Source organism: Gordionus sp. m RMFG-2023, chromosome 3, assembly GCF_954871325.1.
Source record: "Gordionus sp. m RMFG-2023 chromosome 3, tfGorSpeb1-WG-v2, whole genome shotgun sequence".
Classification (NCBI taxonomy): Eukaryota; Metazoa; Nematomorpha; class Gordioida; order Chordodea; family Parachordodidae; genus Gordionus; species Gordionus sp. m RMFG-2023.
The window spans coordinates 19,988,190-20,008,141 of NC_088777.1; the positions used below are offsets into that span (position 1 = coordinate 19,988,190).

At 26.7% G+C, this 19,952-nt stretch overlaps 1 protein-coding gene across 2 annotated transcripts in view; it reads left to right on the forward strand.

The window, feature by feature from the left end:
- The window catches only part of LOC135927588 (sister chromatid cohesion protein PDS5 homolog A-like), a 41,419-nt gene that overhangs the window by 9,338 nt on the left and 12,129 nt on the right, over nucleotides 1-19,952 (forward strand). For both annotated transcript variants that reach the window (XM_065463674.1, XM_065463673.1), the window contains exons 14-25: nucleotides 872-1,011; nucleotides 2,694-2,930; nucleotides 5,333-5,413; nucleotides 6,319-6,593; nucleotides 7,388-7,553; nucleotides 7,715-7,867; nucleotides 9,279-9,465; nucleotides 9,898-10,048; nucleotides 13,821-13,935; nucleotides 16,873-17,083; nucleotides 18,329-18,443; nucleotides 19,530-19,653. In XM_065463674.1, coding sequence (XP_065319746.1) covers nucleotides 872-1,011; nucleotides 2,694-2,930; nucleotides 5,333-5,413; nucleotides 6,319-6,593; nucleotides 7,388-7,553; nucleotides 7,715-7,867; nucleotides 9,279-9,465; nucleotides 9,898-10,048; nucleotides 13,821-13,935; nucleotides 16,873-17,083; nucleotides 18,329-18,443; nucleotides 19,530-19,653 — 1,955 coding nt within the window. The remainder of the gene's footprint in view (nucleotides 1-871; nucleotides 1,012-2,693; nucleotides 2,931-5,332; nucleotides 5,414-6,318; nucleotides 6,594-7,387; nucleotides 7,554-7,714; nucleotides 7,868-9,278; nucleotides 9,466-9,897; nucleotides 10,049-13,820; nucleotides 13,936-16,872; nucleotides 17,084-18,328; nucleotides 18,444-19,529; nucleotides 19,654-19,952) is intronic.

Here is a 19,952-nt window from a genome sequence, read left to right on the forward strand (position 1 = left end):
ATCCTGGAATATCATTAAATAATTTAATATATCTTGCATATCGTTCTATCTTATTTACAATGATTAACACTTGTATGACACCTGATAAGCTCTTATGTCAACATTGAATAGGAAATTAATTCTGCATAAATGGATATGTAAAATTTATTGAAAATATTTTAAAAAAATAAAAATGAATAAGATATATATGAAATATATATAAAAGGTTTATATATCTTTTGTCAGGGAAATGAAAATATATAAGACAATTTAAAAAAAAAGAAATAGATTGAGATTGAAATAAAAATGTAAAAAATATGCATTGCATATACATGGTTATAAAGTATCTTGTTACTTAAATTCACATATTCACTATAATGCCTGAGCTGGACCTAAAATAATTAAGTAGAGTCTCAAGCGCTAGACCTGGCCAAAATTTTAAAATTTATATACAAATTAACCAATTGAAAAATCGCATGACAGATCATTTAACATTCGTTCGCATATTTTCAATCTCCCTAAATTATTTTACAAATTACAGCCAAAATTATTAAAAAATTTTAAGAACGAGTCATGCCATGAGTGATCAATCAAAATTTTTGAAATCAAGGCCAGGTTTGAAAATGATTTTTTTTAAAAAAATTCTCGCCATGCCTATAATCTGACTACTTACGGATATCTGATTTATATTATAATTTTTCTAGAATTATATATAAATTTAAAATAAAAGAGTTTTTATTAAATTGTAAACACATGAAATTTTAAGTTATAAATATAATATACCAAAAGGCATTATTTTAACTATTAAATTAACAATCGCCAAATTTGTGCTAATAATATGTCATAATTTACGCTTTTTGAATCACTTTTTTTCTTTTTCATTGATTTTCAGGAATGTTGCCAGAACCCATAAAAGCTTTCGACCATCTAAAAAGGTTAGATGCCATGTTCAAATTAGACGATAAATTATTCAAAATGTTTGGTTCGCTCGTAAGAGACAATATATCTTGCAAGGAAGCATGTCAGATTTGTGTAAGAAATAAAATATATATATTCTATCCCTCATTTTCAAGTAATTGGAACAATCAGCCTTTAATGACCCCTTTCCTTTGGGGCAAACTTCCGGTTCTGTTCGTTCCCTGATGTTTTTTTACCGGAATTCGAATTAGCACTGTATAATTTTTTTCTTAAAGAATAGAGATTTACTTAGTTTTTAAACATATATGTTAGATTTATTTTAAAAATTTAGAAATTCAATGTAAAAATGAACAATAGTGCTGTAAACATTTCTAAAAAATATCGAACGCTTTTAACAGTCAGTGTTCACCTTCACCAAAAGGAACACGTTCACGTTCGTTCAAAACTTTATGCAAAAATTTTTAAAAAAATTTCATTTAATATTTAATTTAATATAAATAAATACCAATATTTTTTAACACATTATATTAGCCATGTTTAAAATTAATCGTTATAATAACTTAATAAAAAATATTTTCAATTATAAAAAAATCTATGAATTTTTAATATATATAAACATTTATTTATCATATAATATTTAATTACTTATAAAATATATATTCTTTAAATTGTGTTCAACTATTAAAATATAAAGCCCTTGACATAAACTTAAAAATAATAGCGAAATTTGAAATGATCACATTAAAAATAAATAAATTCTATAAGATATTAACTATTCTATTAATAGTTAATGATTTTTATTTTTTTATCTCTTATAATAATCATAATAATTTAATAAGCTAATACAACAATCTAAAATAAATTATCAACAGGATACTTACATTTTATAAAATAATAAATATTACAATTTGGAGATTTTGAATCTGTTATTATACTTTTTGTACACATGATAGAATTAGTTTATTAAAGATAGAATGTTGCTGTAAAGTTTTTTTGGACCATGGTAATATTCAGAATCAGATTGAAATAACAACATCCATGCTTACACTAATCTATAAAATATAAATATATTCAAATTAATAAACTAAATAGTGGCTGGTTAAAAAAAATTCAAATATGAAAAAGGAAACAGCTAATTAAAAATAACCTTTTTTTCTTAAAAAATTCGGATTAAATTTTTTTATTTTCAAATGAATCAAAATGAGATTTTCTAAAATTGAACGAGCGTAAAAAACGAACGCTTTTGTCAAAAAAAGGAACGCATTCACGTTCAAAGTAAAATTAAAAGGAACGCCGTTCAATATTTTTTAAAAATACCAACTTCGAACGCGTTCGTTTACAGCATTAACGAACAGTAACAAAAAAAGCAGTTGATTTTTTTGATACAAATCCTAGAATAATAATTTTTTAATTTTATAAGCATATTTATCTTATTATTTTTTATAAATAAATTTTTTATTATTATGATAGATAAATCTCCAATTTAATTTACATTCTGTAATAAAGTATTTTTTTAAATAAATAAAAATTTGAATCCGGTCTAGTCTTGTTAGAAAAAATTGGATCCAGTACATCTCATATGTTTTCCTTAAAACACAGCTCAACTAAACCGAATTTCTTCAACTCTTTATATAAATGGGATAAAATTCCCATATCACAATTAATTTTTTTATAAGCATTTTTGCATAATTAGTCTCCAAAGTGGATCAATCGTTAACCAAAAGGAATTAAGGAAAAAAGAGATTAAACTAGAATTAGTAACACTTTTCTTTACACTTTTTTAAATTTATAATTAGAAAAACATACTCAAAAAGATGGGAAACCCCCAAGCAACCAACGCTCTCTACACAAACGTCAAACAATTTCTCGAGAGGGTGTCGCCTTTAATGATAGATGCCAATGCCATAGAATGCCTGTGTCGAATACTAGACAATTACCAAGAACAATTATGTAACGAGAAATCCCCCATTTACCCTTTCAAAGAGAATTTTGGAACTTTACCAAAGAGCAATCACGAGACTTCTCACAGTAAGGTAATGTATTTTAAAAATTTTATAAAGTTTTAACCTTATTTATTTTTTGAACAAACTTGTATCTTCTAGATGATAAATACAAATTTAATTATTTATATTTGCTCAATATAATGTGTGTATATGGAATTAATCTTTTATTCTCACTTAAAATTTTGACAAAGTTAAACTATTATTAGACTGAAATGAGGAATGTGAAAGTTAGAATTTTTATAAATCTATTGGTAACCCTATTTAAATATTAATTACAAGTTTAATATGAATCGGAAACATGGATAAGTAAACGAAAAAAATACAGATGCTTTATCATGTGTTTATGAAAAAATAGCGTTCAATTGCCATGACCTGGTATGTTCAAAAATATTTGGTTGCCATCTGCGTCACAAAAACTAATCGTTTATTATCTAAGTATTTAACTTCAAAAGGGTTCCCGAACCATCTCGGACCCTCCAATCCTTTCCCCCTCAATCATAAAGATCATGTCACGCTTACCGGTTGGGAGTGTTGAAAACTTTTATCCTGGGACTTCTCCTTATTTTCCAACCTGAACTCAGATCCTGGTTTACAGCAGGAGGTCATCAAAATAAATAAATACTCCAGCTACCACGTGATTATCTTTTCATCCCAGTTTTAGCTAGCACCCTGGGTCACTTGGTCCTAAAGGTCTAGTTTGGCTTTATGCCATCTGAACGTAATCTTAAATGAATTAGATAAAAGATGTGACTTAATAATAATCACATTAGCATGGAAATTTACAAGGGAAATTTCTCTTGTTAAATTAGTTAAACTATCTATATTCAGGAAATAGTTCATATATATATATATATATATTTTTATAGAAAAACGGTTTTCTGCAACAACATGCCGATAGGAGAATTCATAAAAGGATATTCGTTTTAAGTATTTATTTGTCATTTTTGCACTTAACCTATACTTTGACATAGGGGTAAAAACATTTAAAAAGATGAATAAAAGAAAGTATTTAATGTACTCTTAAATACATAATTGAATTTTCTCTTTTCAATTAAATCTCTTTTCGAAATGAACTATGGTAATGTTAGGTATCATGTAATCAGAAAAGAATTAAGCCTTTCATAAGGTTTTGACAGTCTTTGCTCTGTAAAAAGCATGGTAAACGTTTTAAAATATTGAGATATTTGATCTACATCTTGACCCAATAATTCGTCTTCTTCATGGCACAGCAAGATAAAGGCACTGTAACTTACTGCAAGATTTAAATTGTTAACGGATAGGTCGATTAATAATTTATATTGGCCGGCCTCGAGCTATGATTTAAATCAAATGAAATTTTAGAATATGAAAATATAACAATCTTAAAAATTCCGTCCACTATTAGGATGAATCCAAAGAAAACTATATGTATGTATATGGAGTTCTATTTCACAGGAATTATGTGGGAATCCAATAAATTAATATCTGATAGTATAAAAGAGTCGAAATTTATAAAATATTAAATTCAGATGGACGTAATTTAGTAATGCATAAAAAATGGGCGTAGTTTATGCAGCAGCTTTATATTTTGTTTTTGAATGTATTTTAAATGTTTTTTACATAGACCTGCAGGCCCAACCTAGAACGGGCAGAAAAATGATATAACTTTGAAGTTCTGAGCTGGGCCGAGTTAAAAAATTAAAAAAAAATATCAATTAATCTGGGAAAATATTGGATTATCTTATAATAGAACTTTTAATACATTTACTAGACTCATATTTTTATTTTTAACGAAATGTTAAAGGCAGGGTTGTGTATTTGAGCGGTCAAATACGATTTAATGCTACTTCTAGCCCATTCCACTAAATTGAGGCTGGAATTTGATTGTTTCTTATGGAAGTACTGCTTTTCACATAATTTTCTATAAACTGACCTCTTTTATTTCTAAAATTTAAGATATATTACTTGAAATATTTTGATCATCATTACTTTTTAAAATCCAAATTCCCTACTAGTAAGATGCTTCTCTTGCTATTGGGTACTCAATAAATACACAGTATTGTGATCACAGATCAGGCCAAATACTCCTCTGGTCAATTAACCGACTTGTTTACCCTGGTTTAGCTTTATTCTAAGATTCCGAGCATCACCATTAATGGAACCCATTCCTGCACTTTTCTTACCTTCCAACTCGTCATAGGTTTCTTTCCCCCAATTTAACACTGGTATTTTTGACCCAACCATCTTTCACCTTTCGCTTAAACCTAGGCCTAATTATTACTTAATCATATCACGATGCATTTCCTGATAATTACAAGCGATCAACATGAAAGATATAGAGGGATGGGGAATGTATTAAAACATTCTTATTTTTTTAATGGGAATAAAAGATCTGGTCACATTTGGATATTTCAATGTTTTATTATCAATTCATTTTTAAAAAAATTTTCAAGGCCCGTACTGAAAAGGATGTCATGAAACTAGTTGAAGACGATATGCAAATCATCAAGGACAGGGGATTTCGATTATTGCAGGTTTTGATATATTTTATTTAAAAATATAAAATTGGCTTTTTTTCTAAGTTTAATATTTTTAAATATTTTATTTATTTAGGTTTAGTATTTTATTACCGATTTTTTGAAAAACATTGTAAATGTTAAATGACTGAATGAATGTTTTATTGATACTTAAAAAAAGTTCAAGCTAAATATTTTTGTAAACCCTTTTTTAAATTTATTGGTTGTATCTTTTTGACATTTGTAATGGGGATACATAAGTAACTATTATCTTTTTAATTTCCATGACAAAAGATTTGAATTCTTTTTTTATCATTTTAAATAAAAACCCTTTGATCCGCTAATCTACAAGTTGTACCAAGATTATCCAATACATCAATAAAATCCATCGCTTACGAGAAAAAAAAAAAGTTTTTTGTTTGCTTAGTTTTCCAGATTTTTTACAAAACAGGTTCGGCTTGAGTTTTAGTTTTTATAAAAGGAGGTCCGGTATTTAATTTCGGTCGGACACGTTCGTTCAGTATAACAAAATTCATAAAACCACATTCAAATGGAAATATCATTATCTAATCTTTTTTAACTTTCAAATATTTGGATCTCGTAAAGATTTTCTATATTTTATGTACACCAAACTTATATATTTAAGAACTCGTTCGAGTTAATAATTTAAGTATCAAAAACTAAACTAATGTTATATTATATTTTGGAAAACTTTAAGTTTACATAAATAAAATATTTTATTAGACACTGTTTCATTATTTCATAAAATATACGACTATAATAAAACCATAATTTTGTCTACAAATCCTTTGAGTGATTATTATTCCCTCCCCCTCTATCGGTTAATTAAACCAGACATATGTTTTTTTACTAACTTGTAAATTACATGAACATTATTTTCAAAAAAACGCAATAAAACACAGATATTGAGTTGCGTATTTGTGGACAGCTTCTACACGAAATCTACAATGGAACATCTCAGCCAATTCATAAAGCACAAAGACGACGCCATAGTTCAATGCTCTTTGCAAGTTTTGACGAACGTGGTCAAACATTGGAACCCTCATCATAACATTAATAACTCATTGAATATGGAGAATAGTAGTTTTTTATCTACTAGTAACGGGGATAAGAGTAACAAAATTACCGATCAAGTCAATGAAACAGACAAGACGGATTCCTTGAACATAATCGTAGAGTAAGTCAATATTATATTTTCTGTTATAGATTATACTTACTAAAATAAATAGTTCGCCACAAATTATATAAAATAAAAATGAATATGCTAGAAAGACTATGTAATATATAGTGGCGTATCCAGGATTGAATTTCGGATCCCCCCTCCAACTCATCAGTTATGGCAGGTAACGCGTTTGACTAATAATATTCGGTAGGAATCTATATCACGCTTTTTTTGTGCAATTAAAGCCTTTTCTTTTAACTTACTAGTCTTAAATAAAATTCTCATGGGTTTTGATGTTAGCATATTTTGATTAGGTTTTCGACACAGGTTCCATGTAGTTTTAGAAACTTTTTAAAAAGACTATTTGCTTTTTTTAACTTCATTTTTTAAAATACTTTTGTGTTATTTTAAAATAAATTAATTTTTAAAAAATTGTTTATTTTTCATATAATTTTAAATAAATATTAATAGAGAAATTTCATTTTATGATGTAAATATTGAATTGAATTTTTTAAAGATATTTTGCCAAATTTTTTTTGGCTAACTATTTGATTTGGAATTGTCGTTGCCTTAAATAATATCATTCGCTATTTATAATTAAATAATATCATTTTGCAATTAAAAATATTGCTTTACAATTGAAATTTATTAAAAATTAAAGAATATCTCTGATTAATAATCTTTGATGGCATAAATATAGAACTATTTTTTAGGAGTTTAAATGTTATTGCTAAATTTTAATATATCATTTTTCCATCAATTATTATATATCAATTGGGGATTTAAATATAATTGTATTTCTATGAAAGAACCATTCTCCCTAGCCTCCAAAAGTTATGCAAAACGGCCAACTCGAAACAAACCAAATACGGAGTCATTTGCTTGTTCACTATTATAAATCACAAAGAGATATTGAATCAATATAAGGGCAAACATAATCTAAACCCATCCAATTTGACAAAATCTTTGTTTAAGGTAAATTTTTTTCAAAAAAACCTATTTTTTAAAAGGAGGCGGGAAAATAAGATCTAAAATAGTTTGTTTCATAATTTTATTATTTTTATAAAAATATAGGTCTGAACTATTCAAAAAATAAAATCTTAAAGTTTTTAAAATTTTATAATTTATTTTTAAAGCATTACACTGATAATCTGAAAAAACCTATGGATTCCGAGCCTTTCCTCAATTCCCTATCAGGCTTGGGTCAAATATCTTTACTCTGCCCAGATTTAGTTGAACGGATAAATTCTGAAATAGTTCCTGAAGTTGCTAAACGACTCTTTCCTCATGTAACACATGATTTACAAATGCAATACAACTTGCCTAATTTTAGCAAAGTTTTTTTAGCCCCAAGCAATTTATCTATTTTATTTTATTGTATTATTTGCATATCGATATAGCAATTACAAACCATCTGTTAGTTAATATCATTACTGGTTATATTTGGGTAAGCAAGATTTAGTCGAAATTCAGACCACTGTTTACATTAGTAAAATATAATCTTGCTTATATTTCAAGATTTCGTAGAATATTTTATTAAAATAATAATTAATAGTGGTCAGTCAGGTTTTATTTGGGCAAGAAAGATTTAGGGGACCATATCAAATCAATCACTTTACAACTCTGCCATCTCAGATTTTGTTAAAATTTGATATATAAGTTAATGAAGTGTTTTGTTTGACGAATAAATATACATAGTGCATCTGATTTCGAAAAATGACCAAGCAGATCCACTTTGAGGCCCTATATCTACGTTTCTAATATAGTTAAGAGGCTAATATTTTTAATTCGTCAAAAACAACACGTCATTAACTTATATACCAAATTTTATAAAAATCTAAGATGGTTAAGTTGTAAATGATTTGATATGAAATGGCCCTTAGTCGCAATATATAACAGAGACTTGCAGTCTCGGTTCATAGCTCCAGGTTTAATTTTTTTTATTATAATTTTACAAATCTGTGCCGGGCTTTGCAATTTGTACGAGGGTTTTGTTAAATTTTTAATTAAAATAACAATTAATAGTGAAGGTTATTAGTTCAAGTTGGCTTGGACCGAATCGTGATTGGTTTGGTATTTAGGATCGGGGTCATAGTTCGACTAGGTTTTGCAATCGATTTTTTGATCAGTTTGGTGTGGACTGATGAGAAAATATATTGCCTTTTTATAATTATCAAATAAATATAAACAATATCAATAAGTTTCAGTGTCCATTGAATCCATTCAACTTTTATCATACACAAAACTAGTATGTTTTTATCGATATTACTATGCACTCTTACTAAATATTATTTGCCATCAACGACATTAAATATACAATGTAAGTTTTAACTATAAAATATTTATATAAGTTTAACAAATCTAAATGGTTAAACCATTTCAAAATCTCACTTGCCAAAAAGAACAGGCAATGCCCTTTAATTGTCGTGAATTTCGAAATCAAAAAATATGTCGCATTGTCCATCTGTCTTTATATGTGGTTCACGGTTTAACGTGATCTTTATATTCATTTCCATGAATATTGGTTCCAAACTGGGCTGAATTCACTAATTATTCGTTATATTTTGAGTTACTTTTTAAAAAATAGTTTTGCTATTTCTGGTGACCCAGTTGTGCACTCGAAAAAATTGTAATATAAAATTAGAGCTATTGTTGCGGTATTAACATACAAATGGTTGATCTTTTTTTAATATATAATAGTCAATGATAAATACAACAATATCTCTAAAAACGGCTGCCAAATTATCACGTGACTCCGACTCATCCAATCAGGGAGTGGAGAGTGTTGTGGAAGACTGGAGAAAGGCTTCGGCTATTTGTCAGGCTGGAATTCTGAGGATAAAGTTGGAATGCAAAACTCTGTCCGGCATATGGCTTCTTTGCAAGAGTAAATACTTTCAATCAAATTTTTGCATTTTGGAAACGATATTTTATTTAATACAATTGATAACAAAGGATAATAAAAAAAATTTCAAATTTGTTTATGCAAAATAAGGTTTTTTGTATCTTAAAGTCTTTTTTGATTCGATGTTTTATTTTTTTATATTTATTATAAAATATATCTTTAATATGACCACCAACAAATTTCACAATTTCTTTAAATTCATTATCACTTTAAAATAAATTCATCTCGATTACTTTTAAGCTACTAGATTTATTTTCCCCTAAATAAATATAGATCCTGGGATAATAGAAATATTTCACTGTTTTATTTTAATATAATTTCTTCTGTATAAACTCATATAAACCCTTGCATTCACTTTCTATCAATAAATATTTTTATAATATATCCTAATTTTTTTCCTTTACATATCCATAGGAGACGAAGCTCGAACAACCAAATACGATAAAGCTGAACTGGTGTGTCAAGCTAAATCTTTTTACGCGTTCCTCTTCACATGCTTAGAATCTGATTACGAATCCTTCAAATTGAGGCATTCTGCCATTTTCAAAAGTCTCACCTTTAAGGAGTATAAAAAACTAAATTACTAATACTCAATGTTGATGATGATCTTACTTTCTCGTTTCTTAATAATATTCTATTTCCTCCCATATATTAATTTTTAAACCTTAAAAATATTATTTTCTACTAAAAATATCACATATAGATAAAATATTTTTCTAATAAAAAAAATTACAAATCTATAAAATGAAGTATTGTTAAAGGTTACTTTTGAAACGTAATTTTACATTCTTAAAAAAATAACTAGTTACAGTTATATCAAAATTAACTAGTCACATTATTAGTTACTTTATAAATCATTTATATAACGCATCCTTTTTTTAAATTTAATATAAAAATAATTACACTGAAAAAAATACCACGAAATAGAATATATTTAAACTGAGATGAAATATTATAATATCATATATTTACAATTTTAAAAAATCGGGGTTAATAAATTTTCTAAAAAACCCATTCGTTTTTCTCCATAAATAAACTTCCCTAGAATTTAATAAAAAGTAATTTTAAATTTGGGAAATTAACATATAAAAGAATGTTGTTATAACTGGATTGTATGAAATTTTCTATATATGTTCATTATCAACAACAAAATTTTACACAACCTTGTTATACGGGATATGGTAGTTGACAATTTAATCTCTTTTAGTCCAGATGATGGCCCAGATTTATTTTCCAACTTCCACAAACGTTGGCATTTTGACATGGCAATGTTATATGCTTTCTTATAATCAGCATTCTTTAAAAAGATTTTGTTAGCATTTTGTCTTGCCATTAAATTTAATATATGATAGAAAAATAAAAGACACTAAATCACAATAAGTTAACCCAGAAGTAGTGTGCAAACAAAATTGGGCCCTGATTATCTTTCTCTTAAAATATTCTTCATTTGAATAACATGCTTAGATATTCTTATAGTTGAGGTTTGTCTACCTAACATTATCTTCATATTAGGTTGCAGAGTATTTATTAGCTCAATAAAAACTTCAACATCACAGGAAGTTAATTTTTAGTTTAATTTATTTGATCTCTGAATTATTTTCTTAATATCTATAGTTTTCTTTATTTTTAAGAATTGGTTATGATATATGTTCTGTAAAAATATTTTTTTTTATATAGGAATATTTAATTGATATAATTTATTCATAAAAAAATTAGTTTAATAATTCTTTATAATTTACGCAAAAAAAATCTTGTTATATGTACATCTAACTAAAACTTGGTAAATTATTTGACGTTATGTGAAAATATACTTAGAGATGTGTTTCTATAGATTAGCTGTGGATGATTTAGCTGCTGAAATATACATTTTTTGGAAGACATAACACTAATATTGCTGTACTATCACCTTTCTTGTAAAATCCAAAATATTTTCGATACTTGACCAATGTATTTTTACATTTAAGTCTGTATCTTTGGTAATAGTTGTAGAAAGGGGTGGCACAGTTTTTATTTCATCAATCTGAACTCTCATCTCAGAGTCGGAATTCATATTATAATCTGTATCTGCCTGACTGATTCATTGCTCTGATCAACTATCAATTCAATATTAAATATAAAAAAGGCGCACATACAGAATTAGACATTTAAAATTAATTTATTATAACTAGCGCAACAAGAAACGTGTTACCTGCGCATTACTGCTATTCAAAAAAGTAACTGGTTACTCGTTACTTAAAAAATTTAATAATATATACAAAAAATAATTTTCCCCCCTATATATAAATAAAATTATGCAATAAATAATATATAAGATATCTTTTTATAATAATTTTTTTTAATATATATATATATATATGTTATAAATAAATTAATACAAAAATAAAATATTATCAATATATAAACTGTGAACAATACTTCAACTCTATACCTTTTATATTTGTCTTGCAGAATTGCATTAATAAGTAGCTTGCAAAATAAAATTATTTAAAGCCATTTTTTCATATTATAATAATTATTTGGGAGTGAGATTTCCCAAATGCATATTTTCTTCTCTCTCTAAAATCGAAAGAGCCATATGAACATGTTTCATAACATATAAAATCATATATAGCATATTCATCTATGAATGATTTGTCATTATCTGAAAATCTCTAATTTAGATTTATCACAAGATTCGTCAAATTTGTGGTCATTCTCCTTAATAAGACTAGATTAATTTCAGAGTTATATTAAGAGTTCCATCTTGTTGTGATCAATTTAATCAGATATCCCATTTTTTCTTTAAAAATGGCTGCACAGTTTAGAGGATGCCCATGTTTATTCCACAATTGAGGTTAAAATATCTGAGTTGGGATACAATATACACTTACAAAGTATATCTGTACGGTTAAAATATCTGAGTTGGGACACAATTTACACTTACAAAGTTTAAGTTCTGTACCCTTAGTTTTTTTTCTTCATTGGTGTAAAAAAATGTTTTATATTAAAACCAAGGCAGGTTTTACTCAGCTTCATCTGAAGAAAATGTACAATTGACATAATATTCTTTATAAAATAAATTATTATATAAGAATGTAAACTTACATACAATATTAATTATATTAATAATCTTGACTGAAAATTTAAAATAAAAATGAAGAAGTTTGGTGGTTGATGTAAATTAAAAAAACGGCTTAAATTATTTATAAAATTTTAAAAAATAAATAAAAGTAATTCTATAACAATAAAATATGATTTTTTCTATATTTTTTAAGAAAAATTTGAAGTAACTAGTAGCGTTTTACGTTACCTTTACACAAAGAAACGCGTTACCGTTACTAATTACCTCTAGAAGGTAACGAATAGCGTTCCTATTTTACAAAAAAGGTAACAACCGTCATAACGACGTTACTTTACAGAACTAATTATAACATATTTATTAAATATAATAATTTGAATATATTTATTAAGATATATAAATAAATATTTTAAAAAGTAACCTGCTACTTTTGACAGCAAAAATATAACTTTAGGCCTTAATTTATAGTAAGCATGTATCACTCAAGTGATGCGATGTGTATTGCTGGTTATTTTTTTAAAAGCAAGCAAATAATGTAATGGCTTTAATTTTTGAAAATATTTCAAAATTTTTATTTTATTCTTTTTTAAATATTATGCAGTAAATTTAAATATTCACTGATAATTTAATGAATGTTTAGTTTTGTTCGGGTCGATTTAAAAAAAGGGCCCTATTAAGATTAAAACCAAAATAACATGTAAGACTAAAGATTCTGCTCATAGCTGGCAGAAAAGTTTGGACATCTATTTGCCAAATCTCGATGTTTACATAATTTTATTTTAGTAAAATCTTAATTGGGGCCGTTTTCAAAAATTGACCCAATCGGGCTTTTTAACAACACTAGTTTATTTATTACAAAATATGCAAAAAAAGAAAAAATAATAAGGAAATCTATTTATAATATTTTTCAAACCATAATCCTGGCTGTGCCAGTCTGGGGTGAGCTAGCGGGTCGGCTTGCAAGACCTTATTGAGCTGTATACAATAAAAATATTTTATAAATTCTCTGCCTATGGGAAAAAAGAATAAATTCTATACTTGAGAACACATCTATATGCTAACTTGGGTAGCTGGCACAGTTACTGATATTTAAATTTATCGATATTTAAAAACAGTTACTAATTAAAAGGCTTAAACCTGTTCACACGCCTTTTTAGAGGTTCAGGTGCCAAATTTTTAAATGTCCAGGTTCGGCTAAGGTTTTAGGCTCGGTTCAGATCTCTGCTAAGAAATGATATTATTTACTGCTATTTTTAAAAAAAATATATTTTGTAAATAGGTTTATCTTACTCAAGCTTAAATGTGCTTGCGCCGTGCTGAGACTAGTACAAATACCGGTATATTGGGATGCTCTTTCGTTACAACACTTTCAAACTTTGGCCTATCTTATAATCGTAAAAAATAAAAATAATATATATTAGTATATTCGTTAATTTATTTAAGTTTTCATTTTTCGGGGAAAGAAAGCAGGAGAAAGAAGGAATGAACGCAATTTTTTCATTTTTATATAATAACTTTCCCCATTTCATAAACATATAATAAACACGAAATAAAAAAAATAGAATACTTTGTTTTTTCCTCTAAATACAATCTTTATTGGATTTCAAGATATTTATTTTTATAACTATTTAAAATATAGCCATATCTATTGGTCTCTTATCTCTTTCTGTTTTTTTAGCATATTTTTAGAAAATTAATCCACTTAAGTCTCGTGCAGATTTGATGGAAAACATTTCCATATTTAAATTTATTTTCAAATAAATTTATACAAAATTTGTTAAAATAACATTTATATTCTTGACAATTTTTGCAAGTTAAATAATTATATTTGCAAAAATTAAAAAATATGAAAATGTTTTCCATCAAATCTGCACAACACTGTATTTCTAATGAAATATGTTTTAATACATTTTTTCTTTAATTTTTACCTATAACTACTAAAGTAAATTTTAAATATTAAAATTTCAACTTTATCGTGTCACGATTCACATTTTTTATATGGTTTAAATTCACTTATACGAAATTAATCAGTCAAAATATTATCCCTGATTTAATACAATTATATCTCTTACTAAGATGACCTGTCTCTTTCCTAAACTCAAACCAGGCTATGTCTGCGGAAAAATTAGTAAAATGATTAAATATCCAGATTATCCATTTTTGTGTTCTTCTTTTGATTCAGTAATATTATATATTACTTTTATTTAAATTGCCCATTACATCAATCATTTAACTATATTTCACGATACATTCAGATCACCATTATTTAACTTTTTTCGACCTTTGTCAACATCCATTGTCAGGGCTTATTTACATTAGATGCTATAAATGGGACTACTGTAATCATGCTAATTTGTGATGCAGATTTCACCACCTAATACTACATCGTCGACCCACTTCCACCTGAACACAAAATCTGTTGAAAATACTTTATCTTTGGAAGTTGATTTTTCTTTTGCAGTACTAGTTCCAGAAAAATCCCTCTTATTTAGCAATCAAATATAATCAACAAATATATATATCTCCACAAATATTTATATATTTATTGGTAGGGTATTACCTATTTTAACACCATTCTGCTTTCTACATCAATTTATTTCAGTGCCATGCCTCAGCATTTACTTATCCAATCACACGAGAATTGATATGATAGCAAAATTAACTATTAAAGGAATGAGTTGTTGGATGTAGTATCAGACGATGAGGTCCGCAACAAAATTGTATAACAAGAAAATACATTTATATATTAAATCTAATATGTGTCTTAAGTCTGAACCAAGCAATGCCGACAATGAGTAATTAAAATTAATATAATGGTCCAATATTGTATAATATAATTAAAATATGATTGAATTGACTATTTAGATGGATTAACATGTATTATATTATACTCAATCAAATGTAGAACAAAAAAATTGATAATCCAGGTCTTAATAATTTTATCAGTTTTTCCGCTTAGAATATAGAAAGGATTAAACAGAGGCTTAATATTGTTAGATACAACGAGTTTAAAATTTAATGGTTGGATGATTCATAACACTAACAATATATCTGCCTAAGGAATAGGAATTGCCTGGGTTTAAGAATAATTTTATTTTAGATGCTAAACTTAAAAAAAAAGAAACATGATATAAGCAAACTGACCATTAGTGGACAATGCAAATTATGTCTTAATTTTCTTTAGAAATTTGTTTTTATATGTCTTATATTGGAATTGAAACTTTTAGGTATTTATGGCAACTTTGTTAAAATGTCCTGAATTGACCAAAAACTTTAACAATTTTAATTTTTTAAAATCTTTTCATCATCTATGATGGCTGATGATATATTTCGATTTTCTAAATCTTCAGGTATAAAAGCAGGTTTTCTAAGAATATTAATATAATATAGTTAAATAAGTCTTTCTCTATTGAAAATATGACATTTATAAATGCTCTCACGTTTCCTGTAATGTTGGAAATTGATATGGTAGTGCATGCCTTTGCTGACTATTATTTAAATTTTTTTTAATAATAGTAACTTTTAGCGTGCTACTTATTAAAGAGAAATATCTGCCGGCCGTTACCATTTTTTAAAAAGATAGCAGTAGCGCGCTACCTTTTTTCGAAAGATAGTAGCACATACGGTGTTGAATAAGATAATTTATTAATAAATGTAATAAATTAAATATAACACCATTAATATACACGGGGGTTATGATCCTTATAAAAAAGTATAAGCAATATTATTGCTAATTTTTTATTTTTACAATTATTGAATAATTTTTGAAACATACCATAAATTTATTTTGCATTAACAATTTAAGTTAAATATTTTTATGATCATTCGAACTTCCATTAAATTCCATGTTGATTAATCTTTTCACTCCGCCATCACTGAAACGATTGGGCGACTCGCTTTGGATAAATCATAAGTGACTTCGCTAGTATTTTCAACTTGGAAATTCTAAAATCTTAAATAATTAGCAAAAAATTTAACAAATAAAATAAATATGATAAATATGCTTTGCAAAAAAATTGTGTGAAATCCCATAATATATTTTTAATGAGGCTCTCCAAACTCTTTAGGGGGCCTGAGCCATCCGCATCGCCACAATAGCTCACTAGGGAGAGCACATGGGCTCCAGTCCCCTGAAAAATTTGAAGAGCTCTAAAAAAATTTAAATATACCTATAAAAAACGAAAGCCATTTTGAAAATATTAGCTAAAAAATTTTTTTTGTTCCCAATGAGATTATAAAGGCTTCTGATGCCATTGCACGAAATCACGAGAAGTGATGGTGGGGAAAATTCACACAAAATGCACAATTTTATCATTGTTTTATCTGCAAAGGAAATAAAAGACTTGGAATTTAAGCAAAAATTTATCTACAAGATCCATAAGGCGCTGCTATCAATGAAGCTACCACTGGAATACTTGGCTATATTTTGTCTCGTTCACAATGACACCAACAAAGAATTCAAACTACGCTGCAAACAGTATCTAGCTGTTAATATCTCCAAAAGAAGAGAAATCCTTAGGACCAACCCAAATCACGCTAGTGGTAATTTTGAATTTCTTTTAAGAAAGAAAAACAAAATATTTTGATTTTATAAAATATATTTAAGAGTTCACACCAAATCTCATCCCATAAATAATCATGAGATATGTGACAATGTATTTCTCTCACTAAACCAGGGCTAAACTTTTTTTCAATTAAAGCACATGATTTTCTCTTTTTCTATTTGTTTCGCCCTTACATTGAACTAATAAACCTGCAAATCACTCTTTTAGGATTGCTCTCCCCCTCCCGGTAATGGAAAAATTAAGGTCTTTGCCTGGCCCATAACCCGACTATTTATAAATAGAATTAGGAAATCGTTGCTCGACTATTGGAGTACATTTGATATTTTTAAAAAAATAGAATTAGTTTTATAAATGGATATACGTTATGATTATGTATGTATAAGTAAAAATTCGAATTTCCTTTTTTTAACATAAATTCATATTTTTTTTATGTTAATATACTTTACTTATGTGTCTCAATTTTAGTATTAAAACTTTACTTAATTAATATTTTTCTGATATTTGTAATTTAATTGATAATAAAATTAGGTTAATATGTTTTTATAATGTTAAAAAAATGCCATCTGGAGCAATAGTAATTATTTGACTTATAAATTGACTATATTTGCTTTATTTGGAATATAAGGGCATCAAAAAACATGTTCCAATTATAATTATTTAAAAATAATCATTAATAATAAAAATTAGTTTTAATCCTTAACCCAAATTTTCTTTCAGTTTTGTTAATAGGTTTAGCAAGAATGATGATTTTAAACTTGTAAGTCAATTTTCTTAGTTTTAGCAAAAAACACATCCTCAAAACTTCAATAAAAGCCACGAAATATATCTCGAACTCATAATATTTATTTTATTCTTTATTTTAATGTTATGCATTAAATATTAACAACAACGTCTTTCTATTTTATTCTATTTATTATAAAACATGATATGAATATGATTTTGCCTTTAATATTCTTATTTCTATTTTTGGTTTAAGATTAGTGTTATATTTATTTTAATATTATATATTTATATTAAAACACACTAACAATTTTAATCATTATATATTTATCTTCCAATTTTAATATAATAGTTTTTGTTTCAAATAATTCTCCTTTTATTACTGTATGACTAAGCTTTATTAGTTTAATTACCAACTTTGATTGGAACTAAATTTTCTCATCTTATATGCTCGTTTATTATGTGTTTCTCTTCTAAATATATGTGTATAATATATTAAAAGCTAAAATATATTCAATTCTTCCCGACTACGTCCTACCTTACGCTGTTCACTTGTTAGCTCACCATCCGGCTTTTCACGATATTGAAAACCTTAAATTGCTCGAGGAAATTAAAGAGTATTTATTATATATATAACAGCTTTGGGCGCAATTACTTTATAACATAATATCGAATTCACGAAAAAAATTTTACGTCAAACAACAGTACAAATAAAATACCGGAGTATTTGATGTCTATTTTTTATAGGTAGGAACTCCTTTTATTTTGCCGTAATATATATTTATTTATAATAGCGCAAAACTAAAAAGGAGATTCACCAGTTTAGATGAAGTTAAAAAGTTTTTAACCCTTGAATGCCAAGGTAGAAAAGAATATAACGCGAGTGATTAGGTGAGCCATAACTCACCCCCCCCCCTACCCCCATTTTAAAATTCATTTTATAAATTTGATAAGTTAACCTTAAATTAATTATAAATTGGCAAAATTCGAATATTTAATATTAAATAAGAATTTTTGTAAAGAGTCTCAAAAATTAAGCAAAATGGCCATAAATATTATGTTTCTTATTTTTAATATAAAAATCTATTTAAAACATGCAATAATCATGTAAACTTATGTTTCTTAATATTTAAAATAATAACAAAAATAAAAATTGGCTTTTTTGCCTCCAAATGTTTATATCCTTAAAATCATCATTATAAAAATGCCTAAAATTTTGCAGAAACATAGTATACCATAAAATGGTAGGTTTCTAAATAAACCAGGTTAAAATATCAACATATTTTTTTAAAATAAATTTAAAATCTCGGAGGTGTTGATAGGCCCCCTATTAACTTCAAACCTTTAATGGTTAGAGAATGTTGAACATATCCAACTGTTCTCATTCGTCCTTGAAATGATTTATTGAAGGAATGGAGCAAAGAATTGAATTTATATAAGGTTATAAATTTACTAGTAAGTTCCAAGATTATCGATCCAATAAAAAAAGTATTAAGTTATTTTTCAAAAAAATATGAGTTAAAAAAAGTTTTCAATGGCTCTTTTTAAATCTAAAAAGTTTTATAAAATAAAACGTAATCAGATTATTACCCATGTATCCGAATACATTAAGAATATAGACAAAAAATCAAGATTTATATGGCTTATTTAAAAGGATTTATAATCCTAAAATCGAATTTTTATAAATACTTATCTTCTCAAAGCGCTTTTTGGTTCCTTATAGAACCCCTTATACACAAAAACGAGAATTACAGTTTCAGTTTTTTCAAACGACTCATTGAAAACATTAAACAGACCAAGGACGCCCAAAGTCCAGAATCATCGCACGTAATTTATATGTTTATATAATGTATGTAGTGTTGTTAAACGGCTCGTTTTGAGCCGATTTTTAAAAATGGTTAACTCAATATTTTAGCCAGAAAAATATTAGTTAAGCCTCGAGATTTCGCTAATAGATGTCCAAACCTTTGTTCCTTCTAAAATAAAATATTCAAGGCTTGCCTAATACTATTCTGGATGAAATAATGAGTTAGCCGTTTTCAAAAATCGGCTCAAAACGAGCCGTTTAACAACACTACTACTAAGATCTGTTAAATGACTGTGAAAACTGTTTTACTTTTTTACAT